General features: G+C 34.4%; 1 protein-coding gene across 3 annotated transcripts in view; it reads right to left on the bottom strand.

Annotated features, from left to right (window-relative positions):
* Positions 1 to 3151: 3151 nt before the first annotated feature.
* The window catches only part of LRRC49 (leucine rich repeat containing 49), a gene marked incomplete at both ends in the record, with an annotated part of 48564 nt that continues 31574 nt past the window's right edge, over positions 3152 to 20141 (bottom strand). For all 3 annotated transcript variants that reach the window (XM_080626475.1, XM_080626476.1, XM_080626477.1), the window contains 7 exons: positions 3152 to 3358; positions 5323 to 5476; positions 6166 to 6275; positions 10064 to 10249; positions 11493 to 11730; positions 14223 to 14374; positions 19314 to 19397. In XM_080626475.1, the coding sequence (XP_080482601.1) occupies positions 3152 to 3358; positions 5323 to 5476; positions 6166 to 6275; positions 10064 to 10249; positions 11493 to 11730; positions 14223 to 14374; positions 19314 to 19397 (1131 nt within the window). The remainder of the gene's footprint in view (positions 3359 to 5322; positions 5477 to 6165; positions 6276 to 10063; positions 10250 to 11492; positions 11731 to 14222; positions 14375 to 19313; positions 19398 to 20141) is intronic.

Raw genomic sequence — 20141 nt, 5'->3', positions numbered from 1 at the left:
GGGGCCTTCACACATGATACAGCTAAACTGAAACTGAAAACAGAGATACATCATTATCTGCCCTTGTCTGGACATAGAGGAAATTTGTCTCTGAAAAAAAGGAATCTGTATAAATAATCAAAAGATCAATGGAAAAAAGTTTTCAAGAGACTTAAAGGTCAAACCAATATATTTTTAACCCTTAAGAAGATTTCTACTTAACATACGGAATTTTCACAGTAATAGCTCTTGTCCTGTGCAGAAAGACTGTGTGAGATCACAACCATCCATTTTGGATGGGACATCAATAAAATACTAAAAATATCAAAATTCAGGTTTATGCAGCTTTGGAAATGCTTTGGAAGCAGTAAAATATAACTGCTTTCAGCCTAGAAGGTTTTATTAAAAGATGCCTAGCTTCAAAATCAATGGCTATTTTAACTCAATTTATCTGTGCAACCACAGAGAATTTATAGATGTACTACTTAAGTTTCAGAACATCTAAGCATTTGATGCTTATACCACCATCAAATTTTTAGAGACACGGGAAAATCCTTAATAAGCAATTACAACAGCATACCCTACAAGTCTGTATGAACTGACAAATGCTGAAGAACATATAACATATAGCACACTAACGATTTTAAGATCACCTAGCTGGTTAAAATTCTATCTGCTCTCAGATCTAATATCACTTTAGTCCATCATTCACTTGTTTCCTACTGGTTTTATGTGAAAAGTATGTAAGCAGCCCAACATTAATCTTTTCTTCTTTTCTAAGAGCTGCCTAGCTACTCTCACTTCAGCCATTTAGCAATCCTGTTATGAAACAGCTGCTATTAGTGAAAAAAGTCCAAACTGGCAGCAGTCACAGACCACTGGGAATACAGAGGATTTTAAGGAGATGTTTCTGTAACTCACAGTCAATACCCTCTGATTCATTTCACTTAGTTTTTTCAAGACCCTAGCTAAAGGCCTCCAATCAGGATTATGCTTCTAAAGCCTCAGTATCAGAAAATCTGGCTTTTCTCTAGATTTTCCCATGAAGAACTTCCTGTTCCTCTAGATCAATCCACCCTTTTCAAAACAGTTTTTTCCAGTCTTTTATTGCTGCTGAATCTGATTCAAAAGGGGCCCATCTGCTACAGCTACATCATCAGGAGAGTTCTGCACTTTCAGACAGCTGCTGAGGTTTCTGTCCCCATGCAGAAGCTGGGGTTGCTCCACCCACACCCTTTGCACAGAAATGATGTAAAGGAACTGATAGATCCAAAAAACTTCTGCATGATCATTTCTATACTGTCTCTATAATGTAAACTCTCCTTTTCTCACATTTTGTGGCGTATTAATTTGTTCCCTTAATAAAATGCCCCATAAAACTTGAGAGCACAATTTTTCCAATGGAAAGTAAAAAAAATCTTATCAAATACCCTGATGTTATTGTAAATTCCATGAAGCAGTTCAGAAATCCTGGAGGGGTGATTGTCTTTATTAAGTTCTGTCAATTGCTGGAGCACTTGCTTCAGGACTTCTAAAATTTTCCTAGAATTTAAGTGACTTAACCTCCTTTAAATTCTATAAAGATTGAAAAGCAACTACCAGCAATTATGCTTTAGAAGATGACATAACTCAATTCAAAGTGATAACAGTATGCATGCCATTGTTAACCTGTAACATGCTCTGAAAATGGATTCTCTCTGAAAACTTAGATGCACCAGCTTGACCTAAATGCAAGTAGACTATATATTCCTTAATACCTATGACCACTTGACTTAGGCTACTCATTCAAGGCTATTTTCAGGGCACAGAAACTTACTAAAGTGTATCTGCATCTCTGCTTCGCCAGAGAGTCTTGTCCAGGTAAAGTTTTATTTAAAAAAAAAAAAAAACCCACTTAGTTTTGAACTACAGAAACCTTTGCAGGAAGTTTTCCTTGGTTATGAACTACTTTCTCCATTTCTTCTTTATAAATGAGCTTAAGTAAAACGAGATCAATTTGAACTGAATGCCAGTATTGTTTTAATTAAGATACAACAGAACCATAGAATTAGGTTTAAATGGCACAACTTTCTACCTGCATATGAACACTTGTCATGGGAATCATCTGGACTTGTTAACAGTTCCTAAATTCAATTTCTAGGCAGAAGCTTCACAAGGTGTTTACTATGAAAGTTACTGTACTATGGAATGTGCTATTTCTACCCATTCACAGTTGATCTGGGGGATAAGTTGTATCTCATCTCTTCATGGAGCACTAAGGAAAAGTCTTTTCTCTGCACACAGTACGTCTTTATCTGTGAAGGGCAAAAGTGAAGAATTTATTTTTATTGATAACATGAAATTTTCACACAGTCACAGAAATTAATTACAGCTGAATAGTAGTCATCAGTTTCCTCATCAAATGTAATGCATGCATTTTAGCTCATTTGACCTTGGAAAACCTCAAAAACTAATCATTTAGTAAGCAAAATACAAAATAAATTTTTTAGCATGTTTTAACAGAACAAAAATAAAGCTTGAGGAGACTCTGAACTCGTGTTTTGCCTATAATATTCACACAAAGTAATACAAATTAAATTAATGAAAAACACCTGGAATCAAGTTTGGGCAATTTGTTCAGTTGGGGATTAGGCTCATTAAATGTTGATATACTAATCACTGTGATGGCATCGATGTGAAAAAGTGTTCTATAACATCACAAACAATAATTAATAAGGTCTTCATCAATGTCAGGGTGTAAAAATAATTTATTAGCCTTTGCACATAAAAAATTCAGCTACTATTATTCTTGATTGTTTTTTAAACAGCAGCAAACAGTTGAAAAGATGACAATTGAAAAGCGTGCAGTAAAAAATAAGGCAAGCAGAGTGCAAATGCTGTAGTACTACAGAAGCGAGGGTAGCAGAAAAAAATAAATGAGAACTTAGTAAATCATGACAATCACCAAGTTACTTCTATGCCATCTCATTACTTTAGCCAAGGAAGAACCATTAAAGCAGTATGCAAGTAAACTTTTACTTCACAACTATCAAGAGCTAATTAAGATTTAGAGCCATCCCTTTGGGGTGGGACATGAAGTAGGTCATAGCGAGGGTAACTTTATATTGGTTTAAGTTTGTAAAACATCATGTAATACTGAAACCAAAAGCTTGCAAGACAACATGCCTTGACTCTACTGGTTTTGATCAATGATCCGTTGTAAGCAGAGTTTCATGTAGGAATTTTTATTGCGTATTTCTATCACTGCATCTCTGACAAGCTCAATGAACATTTGAGGCCAGAGCTTCTGCAACGACTCATTTTTCATATTGATGTCAGCTGCTTCTTTCACTAAGTTCTCAACGTATGTCTGGCAAAATGTTTTTCTTTCCTTGATTTCCTGCATGAGAGAACCATTACACGTTGCATAAGACACAGAAGAAAAAGGTTAAACAAGAGCAAAATCCCAAAACAAGCACAAAGATTCAATGAACTAAAGAACATAGTGATTAGCTAGTGATTAGTTGGTTTTAAGTTGCACGGACCAGGGGGTTTAAGTCAACCTTTTATGAATGTGGCTGCAGAATATTACTGTACTCATAATATTCATATTCACATTCATTAATTTACTTGAAATCCATTGTTAAGTAGTCATGTAAATACCTTTCAACAGTATTACGATTTTTCTTGCCTTCTGGAATAGCATTCAAAATTTACAGAAATTCAGGACCATATTACTTTTCTTCCTTCTCTCCTTTCCCTTCGCACATTTTCACAATTATAGTGCCATAGTTGGAAAGCATATGTTTATCTACCTGCCTTAACAAGAATATACTGTCACAGAAAATTATGTCACTATGCATCCTTTTCACAAGTTCCCTGACGGACTCTGACAAGTCCATGGTTCCTAATGTACTACATTAGATACTGAAGTAACCTGAACCTTTTTGCAACTATCAGCTCTGTATTTTAGTTACTCTATTAATCCCTGTTTCTGCGGACTTTCTATAAAATGCAGTAGTAAGCTTTGAACAGCAAGTTACATTGGAGCTAAATATCTAACTAGTTTGATTTATGGCACTGTTAAAAATGTTAGGTCATGTTTCAGGCCATCAGAACAGAAGTTTTCTTAAATGAGTGATAAAGCAGAGAAAATACTTTCCAGCTGTTTCATCTAAAACCCTAAAATTATTAATCAATGACTCAGACTGTCATCTCTAGAAATAAACTTATTCAATCACATTTATTATGTTAGTTTATTACTGATGGGGAACTGGAATCAGTCTTCTGCCTATCTTAACTCTTCTCTTGTGACATCCGGTGATACCTGCTGCCACATAGATAACGCTATACTAATGGACAAGGTGTGAATTGCCGTGCTGGGAAACCAATGCATATATTTAATGGACTGTAGAATTACTAAACTTATTTTATTATACTGCTTGTTCCATGGTAAAGGACAAGAGAGAAATGCCTCTGTCCTACTTTGTGCCATTCAAAGTTTAAGCGCTACTATACTAGCTTTTGAAACTGTTTTCTTCATTTAATCTCTCCACACATTCATTGTCTCTTTTTTACACTATAGATTTGAGATAACAAAATCACAATGCAATAACTGAAGTCATTGTTTACTGAACCTGATTTAATTTCTTGCACGACAAGATTCATATATTTCCACATTAAAAAAAGCAAATAAAGGGACAAATGTGGGAAGCAGAGTGCATATAGCTAGAACTCATGATGACTGCTCAAAGGAGACTGTGGTTGAAAGAAGTATGTTCTCCCTGCAAATAATTTCCCTCTGCCCATGCAAGCATGTTAGCAGATCACAAACACAAACTAAAACAAGCGTGACTAATGCACTTGTCTGAAACAAGGCAGCTGGCAATTTCATTATTAATTAAACCTAATACATTTCTTATTTATTTTCCTGTAGCACATATAAAATCTAAGAAGTATTCTTTACCAATTCATTTTGGGATATTTTTCTGACATTCTAATTCCATTAGAAAATCCTAAAATCTGCAATATATGTATTTCTTTGAAAAAAACCCTGTTCACTTTTATTTTACTAATGCTGGTACATTTTGTTACAAATATAAGGCTTGCAGGTGAGAAGGTATTTCTGAGACTATGGCAATGTTCAGGAACCATTTCACTGAAGACAGAAACTGACCATTACCCAGTATTCTGGCAAAGATCAGACAAAATGTTTGATCATACATTTAAATATGTTAAATAGTGACATTTCAAAACCACCATTCTCAATAGCACAACTGAAACTTGATAGCAAGACAAATTCCATGAGTAGTAGTTTAAGATTATATGATACAGGATGAAAATATTTTGCAATTATATACTTACCTCAAGCTTTTCCATATGAAAATCCTTTGTCATGTAATTCAATGTTGCTCGAGCTGCGCTCTCTTCTCCGTTTCTTCTGTTGTCAATACTCTCCTCACTCCCAATCCCAGACTTCTTTCCCTTTCCCTCCAGCAGATAATGGAACTGCTTCTTCCTTTGAAAAGATGAAGAGATTTACAGTCCAAATTATTAGAAACTTTTTTTTAAATGCAGATGTTTCTAGTGATGTGAGTTTTTTTTAAATTTTCTCCCTTTGACCATGTACTTTATGAGCTGTCAAGTTTACTGCACCTTCAGGTTACTCAAAACACATATGACTGTAGATATTCCTCCATTAAATTGCTTCTATACAATTGACTTTTGACATGTATCACATAGCATCTCCTAAATAGGAAACCTTGCAGCTTAAACTTTTATTAAGTATGTATCTATAGAAGACAAAAAATTGGGTTTTTTTAAGCACCTTTTTTCTTACAGCACCAACTCTTAAATCTGTTGACTGTGGTAAGTCACCCAGTACAAAATACCCACTAAAAATAGCTAAGTCTTCACCATCGAAGTCCATAAATCTTCAGCAATACCAATACAATTGCAGAATTAAACAAGCAGTTCATTTGTGTGCATGAGCCTTTTAATCTTATTCAGCAGATTTCATAAAACTTCTGTGAAAACCTCTGGCTACATGAATCAGGAGATGCTAATATTTCTGCAGTAAGTAGAGAACTTATCTTGTTACTTGCAAAATTTTCATCTTTTCATCCAGAAAGAATTTAACACAATAGTGTGCAAAAGAATTAAACAACATGTTCTGGACAAATTACAGTTGCACTTATTGTATTTTACCTAGATTCTCCAAGTAATGAAAGCATGCGATAATGTGGCAGCTCAGAGGATGCTACATATGCCAGAACACCAAAGAGCCTTTCTGCCATTACAATGTCATTTACAGTAACCTGTGAGGGAAGGGGGAGAAGGGGAAGAAAAAAGAAAAAGTTAAGTTTCAAAACTGGCACATTCGTATTTCATTACGCATGTACATTAAGAATTAACTGAAATTTGTTATCCAGAACACTGCATACAGATCTGTTCCGGGCATATCTTCAAAACATAGATTTGCTTTTACTGGCACTTTAAATGTACTTTAAAAGAAATCAAATGAGGTACCGCTGCTTATTTTATTTCGTGTAATTCTGCAAACTTTAATGTATACACATGCTACCCTGTGCTGCATGACAGTCTTCACAAAATGAGGAATTTTCTAACAATTGCTTACACTGACTATCTGAAGGCCAGACATACTGATTCTGCTCCATACTGCATGCACTTACAGAAGGTCTACTGGAAAATTCCTGACCAAGTTATGCTGGAGAAATGACAAGATTCTGGGTACCTACATGTGAAATGGTAAATTACAGTCTCTCTTATTTTGGCAGCATCATAGAAAAGGCTTGGGGGGGTGGGGAAGGGCGGAAGAAGAGAGAATTTATTCTCTGCATTTTTCAACCCCCAAAATAAGTGTGGCTTCCTTATACTTCTCTAAATACCACCCATACTGTTGTGTCAACATTGTTAGAGATGTCTCTTTAAACTGATTTTCAGTGGTTGATTTTAACATTTTTATTTTGTATAAAGATCGTAAAAGGGGGTCAGTTTCTGGCGGTTGTTACTGGGTTTTGTTTGTCTTGGCTCACAACCTCTAGAGACCATGGCTTGTGTTTCTCCTGCCCTGATGGCCAGACTATGAACTGATTTCAGCTGCCAAAAGTTTGTTGGCACAATTTCTAGACTCCTGGCTTTCCAGTGAGTGCAGAAGAAAATTTTATGATCATCTCAATCTGACCTGGATAACACAGGACAATGAAACTCACTCACTGAGTTCTTAACTTCTGGATCAAATTTAATTTCCGTTCATCTTATATTTTTGGAAAGCAACCCACAATTAAATAAACTTCAATATTCACAATATTTACTAAGTACTTCCAGACAGTTTTTGTGTTCTGCATTATTCAAGCTAGCAAGTAAAAAGGAATTTTGACCCAATATATGTAATCTGATTATATTCTTGTTTAATGTTTATACACTGTACAATCTAATCCTGCCTAAGGTATACTGCAACAGCATAATGCAAGGAGAAAGTCACCAGAGAAAACACAGGTCAGGAAATGAGAAATGTAAAGTCAATTCCATTTTTACAGTGTTTAGATTTGCTCATTTTCATTTAAAATTACAGAAGTCTATAATTTAGTAGTCTAAGAACAGATGACCCTGTTGAACAGTCTGTTAACAGGAGCAAGAAAACAAAGAGTACAGAAGGCAGCTAGGGAAACAAAGACCACTACAGGCAGAAAGGTCTACTGGAGAAGTGATTTTAATTTACTCATTTATGTTAAGAGAAGCATAAAGACCAGGTCAACAGAGACAGCAATGCTGAATACACTCTTTAGTTCACAGTAACTTCTGTTCTCTATGTTACCCCAGTATACTGTTTGCTCCATTAATCACAAAAAAGACTGTAACGGTAATATCAAATAAATGTAAAACTATTATGCCTGACTCTTGCCAAGTACAGAACAGGCACCAAGTCAGCAAACACGATGCATCTGTTATACTGGATGACACACCACTTCATGTAAAGCATTTTGTAGAGGTCAGTAACTTCAATTCTTGACAACCCTTAATTGAGATTACTATCACAAGGAAAAACTTGAAATAGTGTAGCTCAATAAAGAGGATTTTCTTCCTCACAGGTAGTAAATGTAACAGTTTGAAAGGTGAACATGATAATTTTTACCAGGAGACTAACACTCAGTTTCTAGCCTGGAACATGAATGGGGACATTGGAGAAAAAAGAAAAGTGTCGTTATGGAACTATTATTATTTTCTTAAGTTTAAAAGTGCTAGAGTTATGCAATTTAGTTAATTCAGTTAGTAGGTATTGCTTTTACTCCCCAACAATATGCACCTCAGAGCAGGCAACATAATAGTCTTCAGAAACATTGCATACAGATGATAATCAGAAGAGCAGAGTATGCACATTTCTCTTCAACCTGAAACTATTATTTAGGGTTGACCTCAGGTTTGCAAGCACACTTCAGAGGTTTGTATTCTTTACATTGAGACAGAAGTTACTGATTTTAAAAGAAAAGGTAATACACATCTGCAAAGCTGGATACCATGACTTCTGTTGTAGACTAATGAAAAACAGCAATCAGAGTTCATCTCTTTCTTCCTCTTGACTATGACACTTTTCAAATGATTAATGACACTAGGAAAAAAATTTCTGTGTGCACATCTTCATATAGTGTGGTCTGGCTAAAAATGTTTGCTGAGGATAAAAATGTTCTTCAGTCATATATATAAGATTTGATATATGTCCTACCTAAAAAGCATGCCATGCTACATGTAAATCCACTCACCAAATTCATCCCCAAGCACTATTATTAAATTTAAAGTTTTCCTTCAAAGGCTGAACATGCTGACCTTGAGATTGTATCAAAAAGTCTACTTCAACAGTTGTGTTATTTTCTTTTTTCTCTTTCTCCATTCAGACCAAACAGGTAAGACTTAGTTTCCAAGTTCTTCTAACTTGAATCACTAGTGTTGATTTTGAAAATATCATGTAGTAAAAGAGAAATAAACCTTAAATCCACATTCAACCTTTTTCTACTGTGCTGTAAGAATGAGTCATACTTGCCTTCACCCTTCATCTTGTCTCATCCTTTCTCTGATAGTTAATAGTTAATTCAGGTAAGCTCTTTAACCCACTCCTGCTCTTCTACGCAACTAATGCATATTTTACAGAACTAAAAGTAAACCACAGCATCCATGCTATGGCTATATCAGATAACAAGTAAAATACCTAATCCAAAACATATGATGATGACTGAATTAAAATACCAGATCTAAAGACTAAAACAATGTATTATTTTTTCTCTAATTAACTTCTAGACCACCACTTAAACTTGTTTAGCATTTAAAATTGAATGCACATTCAGACTTTGTACTGCATCCTATTTCTCACTCGCTTTATGATCAAAGCACAAGTATAACATAACCATTTTTTATGCCTGAATAAATTAACTTTCAAATTATGTAATGGGGAATAAATAAAGGAATATTAGTGTCCTAACTTTCAGTTTTCTTAAATATAAAGCAAATAGCTAACAACAACAACAAAATGTATTTGACAGTCTTTTTTCTGTGATAGGCTTAAAGAAGAAAATATTTTGTAGCACTGGAAAATACAAATAATCCTATACTGCAAACTACTAAGTAGTCCCTCAAATGCCAATTATTGCGCTAGTATGCGGTCAGCACTGAGACTGTTTTGAGCAATCTTTATAAAATATAGTAACATCATGCAGGGTTTGGGTTTTTTTTTTTAATTACTATTTATTTATTAAGTAATACATGCAGAAATAGTAAGTCTTCCATTCAGGTAAATGCCAACCACCCAGGTATAGATTTGGACTCCCATTTGTGATTGCAAACAACTGAGACAATACATTTTAATGGTAACTAAGAATCTTACCAACTTGGCTAACTGTAACACAATATATTTGGACTTAACAAATGTATAGCACAAGAAATAATATGGTGAAGTCCACTTAATCCCCTGCCCACAAAATACTGAAAAGACACTGTCCGGGTTCTGCTCATTTTATGAGCAATTCACCTGCTTTTTTAAAAAACAATGTTAATTTTTAAGACCAATTGTAAGAAGGAAGTAACACTGTCCTACCTTTATTCCATTTATCTTCTGTAGATTAAAATGGTTCAGTCTAAACAGAACATAATATTTCCACAAAGTGAAGTTTACAACTGGATTTCCCTGAGGATCAACTGTCAACTGTTCAATGCGATGCATTTGAGCTAACGCATTGAATTGCTGCAGCGTCACAAGATTTGTCTCCTTAAGCTTCAGGTGCTTAAAAATAAAAAAAAAAAAAAAAAGGTAAGCCACAATAAATTGAATAAGGAACCCATAAAGAGTGAACACAAGGATCCTTATTCTGTGCCACTCAAGCAATTTCCAAACTTGAATAAACAGTCTTTAGGTCTGATGAAGCAACTGAGCTCACTTCATTTGAGGTCTCTGTGGCAAAACCAATTGGTATATTACATTTATTTAGAATTGTCAACATTACATGCCCCTAAAAAAAGTCTTAGTAACAGCACTAATGTTTTCAATATTACAAAAAGCAGTGACACTACTTAAGCAATGTTTATTTTAACTCTGCAAGTAAAGCAACTGCAACATCCACACATAAAAGTAAACATAATACATATTTTTAAGTATTCTGCTTTTTTAGCCATAGCAGGCTGGCATTAAGTCCTACCCTGCTGTTTCTTTGAACCATGCCCTACATCAGTGGTCAAGAGCACTGTAAAGTTGGCTACACAGTAGCATTACTGAGGGAGGAGGAGAAATAACTGATTGTGAAGATGAAAATTTAGTTGAGATTCTGCTATCCCCCACAAATTTCCACACACAATAAATAAGTCTGTGGGGAACTGAAAACAAAATTATCTTACCTCAACTAAGCCATTAAGTTCTGTTATACTCAAAACCCTAAGAAGAAGCAGGGAGCTCTCAAGAGGCATATCAGTAACAAGTTGCTTTATGTATGTTATCAGTATTTTATTATTTGCTTCAAAATGACTGATTTAAATGTCCAAGGAAAAATAAAAAAAAAGGTACTACTCAAGGGATGTCTCATTTATGCTGTTTTGCTTCACCAAGAACTGAGGAATTCCAAAGCCGTAAAATTCAAAGGGGCTACTAGCTAGCTATCTCCTTTGAATCACACCTCTCTCTTTTTATTCTATCAGCTATCTGATCTTCAAACTCACAACAAAAATGAAGGACTCCTGACACCATAGATCAGTAACAACAGCGTGGAACAACAACACTGTATCAGTTTTGCAACTTAAAAATAATCAGCTAGGTCAAAGGGATGAAGAAAAATAATAACCAGTCTGAAAAGAAAACATCCTGTGTGAGAATCAATTTTTAGGTATGAAGTTGAAGTTATTGCTATAGGATAACACCAAGCAAATATGTCATTCACAAACTTATCTATTTGAAAGCACTCAAGGGTGACTACGCCAAATTAAGGTTCTACTAGAGAATAGGTATTCCATAGCTGTTCACACAGCTGAAATCTTACCACAAAATTAGGAAATTTTATCTTCAGTTTAGTTAACACTTGAACAATTTCATCAAATTCTATGAACATAAAGGAGACTGTGACAATAATTCCAGCTGTCTGAACACTCCAGTTTCGATCCAGGCACTCCAGCGCACCAGCACCATACAAGCAAAGAGTATCTCCTTCCACTTCCACTAAATGAGACTCAAGAACAGACAAGCCTTGTACTGCACTGCTCAATATTGTATCAAGAGACCTGTAGGGAAATAAAAATGCAGTGATGTAAATGAGATTATTTAGAGATAGTAACATGACTCTACTGAATGATCATCCTTTCATTTACCAAAATCCAGCTGCATTAATCCATCTGGTTCAAAACCATAAAGGGCTGGAAAATCCTCTTTCCATCAAGCAATACTGCAGATGCTCTACTCCTTAGGCAGAAAGGGTCTGGGTGTATTTAAGTTGGGGGGGGAGGGGGGGTGTTAATTTGAGAGTATTAAATAAATAAACTAAGAAGTCACTTGTATTTAATAATTTGCTTAGAGTATTTAATTCAGAATGCTAACTTGTGTTGCTTTAGATATCTAAAACCAACTTCAAACAATGTATTTATTCAAGCAAGGTCACCTTCAAATTCTGTCTGCTACACAAAATGTAGAAGTTATGACATGATTAATTGCTTTAAGAACAGATAGTTATTAAAACCAATCCAGGATAATGCTATTCACAGTACTGAACAGATATTTTTAGTCTTGAACAGTATCACTCCTTCCTCAAACCTGTATGTCCATTATCTGATCAAGGTATCAAGATTCATTATTCTCCTTAGAGATGAGAATAATCCTATGGCTTGTTATATTTGTTTAATCCTTAATTAATAGGGATAAGTAAGCATTTTTTTTTAAAATTATGTGAGCTTTCCAATTCACAAAAGTGATTTTACAATTGAGCAACAAGTTCAGGGATTCTCAATTCTCATCTCCTTATGTCTTACTTCATGATAAAAAACAGCAGCACTATCTGCAGCTTCTTAATTATAACATACATCACCACATATTTAACCTTTTTAATCTGCTTTAAAGAATATAAACTGGGGATAAAGATTTTCACACTTTCATTTCTCTGACCAATCATGAAGGAGAAAAATTTCAAACCTAAGTCTCCAATTAAAAAACCTAAATGCACTGTAATTTGCATAAAGGAATTATAACATATGCAAATAAAGCACACAGCTTCTTCTGCTAACATCTCAGGGGGGTGAAATTTGATATTTCATTGAAGTAGATTTGTAGACTGTTGCAGAAATCAAACTAAAAAGCTTTCACTAGAACATTGATACAGATTTTATGCATTATATTTTATTACTTTAGGTTTGACAAAAGAATCCTAACATTCATGGTTAGGAAACTACAAGGAATAAGCAAATTTAGTCACTGTATCCAGCATAAGCAGAGATAGCATTACACCAAGATCCATCCTACAATTCCAAGCAAAAAGTCTTAATATGTTAATTAAAAGCATGATTTCCCAAGCACAGAGGATCTGTTTATTAAAAGAACAATAGCTCTTTCAGATACCATAGTTACATTGACTTCATCACAGGGGATGATTACTAACACTGAATTAAACTGTGAAGAAATCAAGGAGGCAAAAAAGCAGTGCCTGAACATATGTTTGGGAGGAAGCTTTGGAAGCGTAAGAACAAAAAAGACTATAGCAATTTAAAAATACTAAGAAAATAAAAAAAGTTCCAAAACATGCAGCACTTGACTGGAGATAAAAAACAGGCCTAGACACTCAGACTCAGATGGGTTCTGTTTGTGAGAGGCAAAAACTTCCTGCCTGTACCTGACATCTCCTGTGTTTATCTGGTACAGCAGGAAGCTGTAGTTGCTACTGAATTCATGCAGACTATTTTTTCAGGCTTTTGCCCAAGCTAGCCAAGGCTAAAAGTGTGCTGGTTTGGTTTTAGCTGACTGGGTAACAGGCACACATTGCTCATTAGGTCCAGCATTTGGTTTTTAAATGATACAGAATGCCAGATGGCCATCTTTTTTAGATGCAAATAAGCAAGCCACAGTGTATCACCAAAACAACAACAACAAAAAAAACCAAAACAAAACCAAAAAACCTCAAAAAAACCCAAAACAAAAAACCCCCAAATAAACAAAAAAAAAAAGCCTACACAATATCAAATATAACTAGCAATGGAAAAATTACCTTAGGAAAAATTATACTGGGAATAAAACTAAGTCAAAGAACTGCTATTGTTAAAACAGCACGGGTATGAGAGCAGTCCAATAAGAGATGCTGCTGTTCAAACTAAGAACACAAATTCAGAGTGAGTTTATGAAGCCTCTTGATACACAAAGAGGTTACAAACATCTGTAATGCTTGTACATACTCATTTTGTTCAACTGAAGACAACCATCTAAACTGTCAAGTAAATTAAAAGCCTTAAAAAGGCTAAGGAATTCATGCTTAACATTCCTTGCAAACATGAAGCCCTCCTTTATTTAGCTAATTCACATAATTTAGCTTACATTTCTTCAGGCAAGCAGTTGTACTACTTAATGTATGTTCCTTTTTATTAATGACTAACAGGTTTAATCACTAAATAAAACGTCTTTTCAGGATTGATTTGGATATATTACTTTTGATAATGAAATACAGTGAGACCTCAGAGATGACAAGTAGAAACTTGGAATATAAGATATGAACAAGAAGTATTACCCAATAAAATACCTGCTTTCCTCAGGAAATACATATGCAGCACTGCCATTAATCTGACAGGGCTCATCATCTTTATCTTGGTTTAAAGAAGCCACAAGAGCTGTTCGATTCTGGTGTATCTCCCACTGACGAGCAATATTAGAAATCGTTAACCGTTTCTTTTCCTGAAACAAAGTTAAGATATCCAAGTTATATCAGTGCAGTATCACCACATTTGTTTGTTCTGAAAGAAATACGCCACTTAATAAAAACATTTTAAACGTTCTAAATTGAAGAAACAAGAGTACTAATAGGTGGTTATTAAAATGAAGGCAGTGTTCTAGTGCTATTTTGCATAATTGCCAGCAAATCATTTCACAAAATTTGCAGAACAGAAGCAAGAGAAGTAACATAATAAATCCACAACTTCTGAAAGAATGAAGCTAAACTATTTAGTTTGGATAACCATGGAAGTCTCATTTTGACAGGCTGGAGCTGCTGCTGCTGAAGCAGTGATACTGCTCCCACAAAAAAGGGCAGACTGCCTGTACTTTCCTCCATGCTGCTAGAGTGACCCCAGCACTTAGCTAAAATAGTTATGCAATTGCTGTGAGTGTTAGCAGTAATTACAACATACTCTGTGTGGGGAGAAAAGAGTTATCTTCTGAAAAATGGGAAAAGTCTATTTTCTAAAAACAGAAAATGAAATTACCTTCGTGACAGACACAATGACTGCATCAGACCTAGGTTTAAATATTTCATAATACTTTTAAAGTAGTTTCTATATTCTAGACATGTCTTGTCAATGAATCAGTATTTCAAAAGCTTATTAAGTACTTGTTCTTGTATAGTCATGCAAATCATGTCAAATGCCTGCAAATCTATGAACAGGTTATTATTCTATTGCATCATATAGATACATGTGATTTAATATATGCGATTTAATATATGCAACTTAGAATACTTTAAAAGGTGAAGGAAAAAGGTACTTTGTAACAAGTCATGGACTGGCAGCTGAACACTAATCAAATAAAAACTACACAACCTAAATAATACAAAAGGGTAAATTCATTGTTAGTTTAACTTCATTTTGTTTCACTGAACCAGATCTAATTCTCTGGGAGTCAGCCACCACACTGCTAGATTACACTCAATGAAACTCAAACAGTGACTTAGGATTTCGGAGAAGAAAATGCTATAGAGGAACTCATAATAAAATAAATTTACATTCACAAAACATGGAGAAGACAGAGTATCAGCCAAAGCCAATGATTTCTTGGTATATAATATCACACTCTAAATTGATGTTGCTATAGAAATAGCACGTTCAAGTCCATAGAAAATAACAACCTTAATTTAAAGCTTCCTACTCTTGAAGTATTAAACACCCATCATATTCTAAGAATCCTTTCATTTCTTTCATGTATTTCAGAACATCACTATTGGAACTGCAACACAAACAAGTGTTCTAATATTTTGGAATGGAGGTAGGGAAGAGGCAAACCTGATTTTGCCCTTTGTTGTATAAACAGCAGTTCATAGGCAATTCAACATAGTTCAAATGTGCATTTGTCATTAATTTTACCCATGAACAGAGGAAGGATAAAAGTTGCATACTCTTCAGACGTATTAGTGAATATTCTACTTCGATGCTATGAAAGTCTGGATTGAAACAGCAAGTACTTCTTAGCTCCAAGCTGCAATGATCTCAAATTGGGTCTAAAAGGATCTCAGACAAGCTAAATCCCTATTAACCATCATTTCCTTAGAGCATAAGCTATCCACCTTTACCAATTTCTCACCAGAGTTCAAAGCCCATACAACACCATAATTTTAAATGTCATTATATTAATTCCTGTCTTGTTTAGACTATTTTGCTAGGCTGATTAAGATACAAGAAAACAACACAATACTCATTAGGATTTAGAAGGCTGTAACAAAAATCCTAAAGGCTAGGCTTTACTTGTTTCAAAATTGAACATTTACATTTCTGGTTTAAGACAGACTCTATGGCTGTAAAGAAAAACAAGAAAGTTTTATTATAGCCCTTTTTTCCAAATAGGGAAAACCCAATAATTTATTTGATGTCCCTATGGAGAGAGGCAGGGGACAAGGGTAAATGTAATTTTTCAATTTTAATTAACATTTTTGATACATTGTTTGACCTATACTCACCATGTTCCTAAGTTTAATTTATAAAAGTAACACTTGACTGTTACCATCACATTATTACATAATTCCTTTCACAGTGGGTGAGCTGTGGACATCACTGCAATGCCCGTTCACTAAGAGCATTTCTCACAGTACTCGGTGCTGGAGATGTGAAGTGCAAACCACCATAAATGAGTATTTCATTGAAAACCACAATAGCAGATCAACAAAAAAAAGCAAGAATTTAATCATCTGTGGCTGAGATTTATGGGACCTATGTATTTCCTCAAGAAAGAGGAACTGCATATCGATGTTTCACAATAAAATATTTAACAGCTACATGAAAATCCCTCATGTTGCAGCTATTTAAGGGTAAACACCATGATGTATTTCAGTGACTGATAATGCAGAGACGGATCTCACAGACTTAAACTTTGACAAAAATTATGTCCATAATTGTCTGTAACTGACACTGAAAGTTCACAAAGATTACTTTAATAATTCCCTTCTTCTGAAAGTTTTTATAATTTTAAAGAGCTCAAAACTCTTCTTTCACATTCAATCTACCCAAAGAGGTATGATGTTATCTGGTTAGAGAATACTAAGTGCCTAACACTTGCAGTCTTCAGTGATGACCAGGCTCCATGTGACAGAAAGCAAGGGAAATTGAAATAGTCTGCGTTTTATTCCAGTTATATCTAGAAAATTCTGTTTGTTCTGGAGGGTGAGAGTTTCCTCATAACCCCAGCTACTATACAGCTCTCAGTTATGGGCTGCAGGATTCCCACAGCACTTTGAAAATTTCCAAGAATTCATTTTACAAAAAGCAAATTTTAGAAGTATGAAGATTCTGCTATATAAATAGCAAGAACTACTTCTTGTTCCAATAAATACTAAGTTCAGCCTCTGTTGGAAAAGAATTACATTCTCTGTACATTTTGAAGTATAATCTCAATCTTTACCAGAGGAGTGGATTTTAAGAAATAAAAACCACATAAAAATAACAATAATAATTTATTATAAAAATAATAAAAAGTCTGGGAAAAGAGAATTTAAGAAACTCTGCTATAGGGGAGACAAATATATGCAAGAGAAAAAGCACTTTTTTCATGCAGTGAATACAGGAAAACAGCTATTATTCGCTATTGAATGACTACAATTTCATTTACTCTGCATATAGTTCAAGAAAGTATGGATGAAAGTGACAACAAAAACTGCAGAATATAATTCTCCAAATATTTTCTTCATATTTAACAATGAATAAAATCCTATAGTTTGCAATTTTCTTTACTGGACATTGCATCTGTGAGCAGATTTCTTTAATTCGAATGCATCAAACAGGAAAAAAGAAACCAGAATCATAACACACAAGAGCATATTTACAGAGAAAAGATACACAAAAATCACTGAATCATGCAGAAGATAAGTGGTATTTGGCTCTTATACTACTTAACTATTCGAAAACAAGAAAAATACTTCAATTAAATTACCAAGTATACAATTTAATGTTGAAAACTGAATAATGGCATTATACATATATTTTTCTTTTACAGGAAGTTTTGCTTCCACTAGCAAAATGCACTGAGAAATTGAGGCCACCAAGACAAACAATCCTCTGCTACAAAGAAACATTACATCAATGGTTATGAACTACAAATAAACACCTACATTTTTCCAGCCCAGGGACACAGTTAGCTTTTCAACAGCACAGAACAGCACTCTGTGTGCATATTATTTACTAACTTCCCATTTATTCACATTACTGAAAACTGACACCAAAACTTCAAACCTGAAGAGACTTTAAGTACATCAGTATCTCACAGGGAAAAAACAACCAACCAACCTTAAAAATTCCAACCAAAACAAAACCCCAAATTAAAAATAAAAAGAACCCCCCAAAACCACAACAAATAATAACACTGCTTAATAAAAACTACAAACAAATTGTATCTAAGACTTCGTTATATTTGGGCTTTGTTTTGTTTTGTTTCTTTTTAAAACAGAAAATCAAAAGATACAGAGATAAAAATATACAGGAAATAAAAAAAAATATATATTTTTTAGGCACTATACATGGAACTCTTTTTTTTTTTTCCATTCATAAACTTAGGTTCTTGGAGTTTCTATATGACCTTTAATATGCTGTTAACATTCTGTTTGTGTCTTTTTATTTTTCAGAGTTACACAACATTTGCTACATGTCTTACAGCCTCCTGCAAATACTTTGTCTAATCCCCTTCATGAATATGATTTTACCTAGGAAACTTAGCTGTATGGATACATGAACTTTTTTTGTTAGTTTGACCGCCAAATTGAAAGAGATGACAAAAAGGTTTTAGAGACAAACGGCAATATTCACACAACAAATGGAATGCAGATACTCTTAGATACTTGAATTTTGGTCCCCTATTAGCAATATAGGCCATTTAATCACCAGCTCCATAAAGTATTCTAAGCGCACCTCAGCCTCCCCTGTTAGAGGCATTTCATCTCATGTATACAAGCATTAACAGGCCATGTGGTCTGGTAGATAAGCCTTCTTCTGAAAAAGATGACGGCTGGAATCTAGCTGGTGCTCTGATGACTGCTTAACTCTTCCTACAAAAGGAACAACTTCAACAGGGAAGAAAGATGGAAAAACTACCTCAGAACACCCTGCATAGCAGCAGTTAAGATAACTCACCTGAAACTGGGGAGACCAAGTTCAAGGAATTTGAAATCACTGCAAAATCCTGTCCTTTACTCTGGATTTACTTTATCTCTGGATTTGTGAAAATTAAGTTTACCATCTTTTCACATATATCACACTCATGTATCCAACTAGGGGTTTTTGCTAAAGTACAACTTGCATATTTCACTGCAGAGTTTCAGTTGCAGAGTGCACACTTTGAGCAATAAAAGTTTAAGAGATAGAGGCATAGATTATTACCGTAAACAGATTTACAGTAGGCTTAGAATAGCCACGGAAAATACCTTAAGCAAGTTCTGTTTATGGCTTTCACGCTTCCTTTCTTCCTCTTTTCTTGCTGCAACAGATGCCATACGTCTTTCTTCTTCCTGGGTGGAAAACAAGAAAAAGAAAATCCATAGAAGGAAGAATTAACCAGGTTCTGAAAAATATAACTGATAAATCATTACCATATGTTTGTGTTGGAATTTGAAATACAAATTTTAATACAATTTTAGGATTAAAATGTTGATTTTTCTAAATATCATTTAACCCAACAAAATTGATAATTTATCAAGAAATTTAGAAGAAATAGAAATCTACACAGATACACATACTGAAGATAAAGCTATTTAAAACTAGTATTTGTAAAGGTCTTTGAAAACATATAAAGCACATGGTGAGTATGGCTGAAAAAACCCCAAAACATTTCAAAATAAAACAGTTCATTATAATTTTGTATCTTCATAGTGGTTTTTGTATTAAGTAGCATTTTTTAAACAAAAGATGCAGAGCAAAAAAGCTGAATTCTATTTATGCTCGAATCATAATCTATGATTGATTCTTATCATTGTAACGTGTTTCCAGGGGCTTGCTTTTCTAAATCAGCAACACCACTCGAGAAGAAAAGAGTATTTTCAAAGTTGACTATAGTATATTAACATTATTCCTTATCAATATACACAGTATCAATACCTACTCAAGAAGTTTCAAGAAGAAAGCCATTTACTCCTAAATAATGAAAGTCATTGTCCTGGGTTCAGTAAGTGAAGATGCTTAATTTTCCTGGTACAGCAATTTAATACTGCAATATACCCATATTAGGTTGAATGCTCCCTGTTTACAGAAGTCCA

Source organism: Psittacula echo (genome assembly GCF_963264785.1).
Source record: "Psittacula echo genome assembly, chromosome: 10".
Taxonomy (NCBI): Eukaryota; Metazoa; Chordata; class Aves; order Psittaciformes; family Psittacidae; genus Psittacula; species Psittacula echo.
The sequence above is the reverse complement of the archived record's forward strand: the minus strand, read 5'-3'. Positions and strand labels throughout refer to the sequence as shown.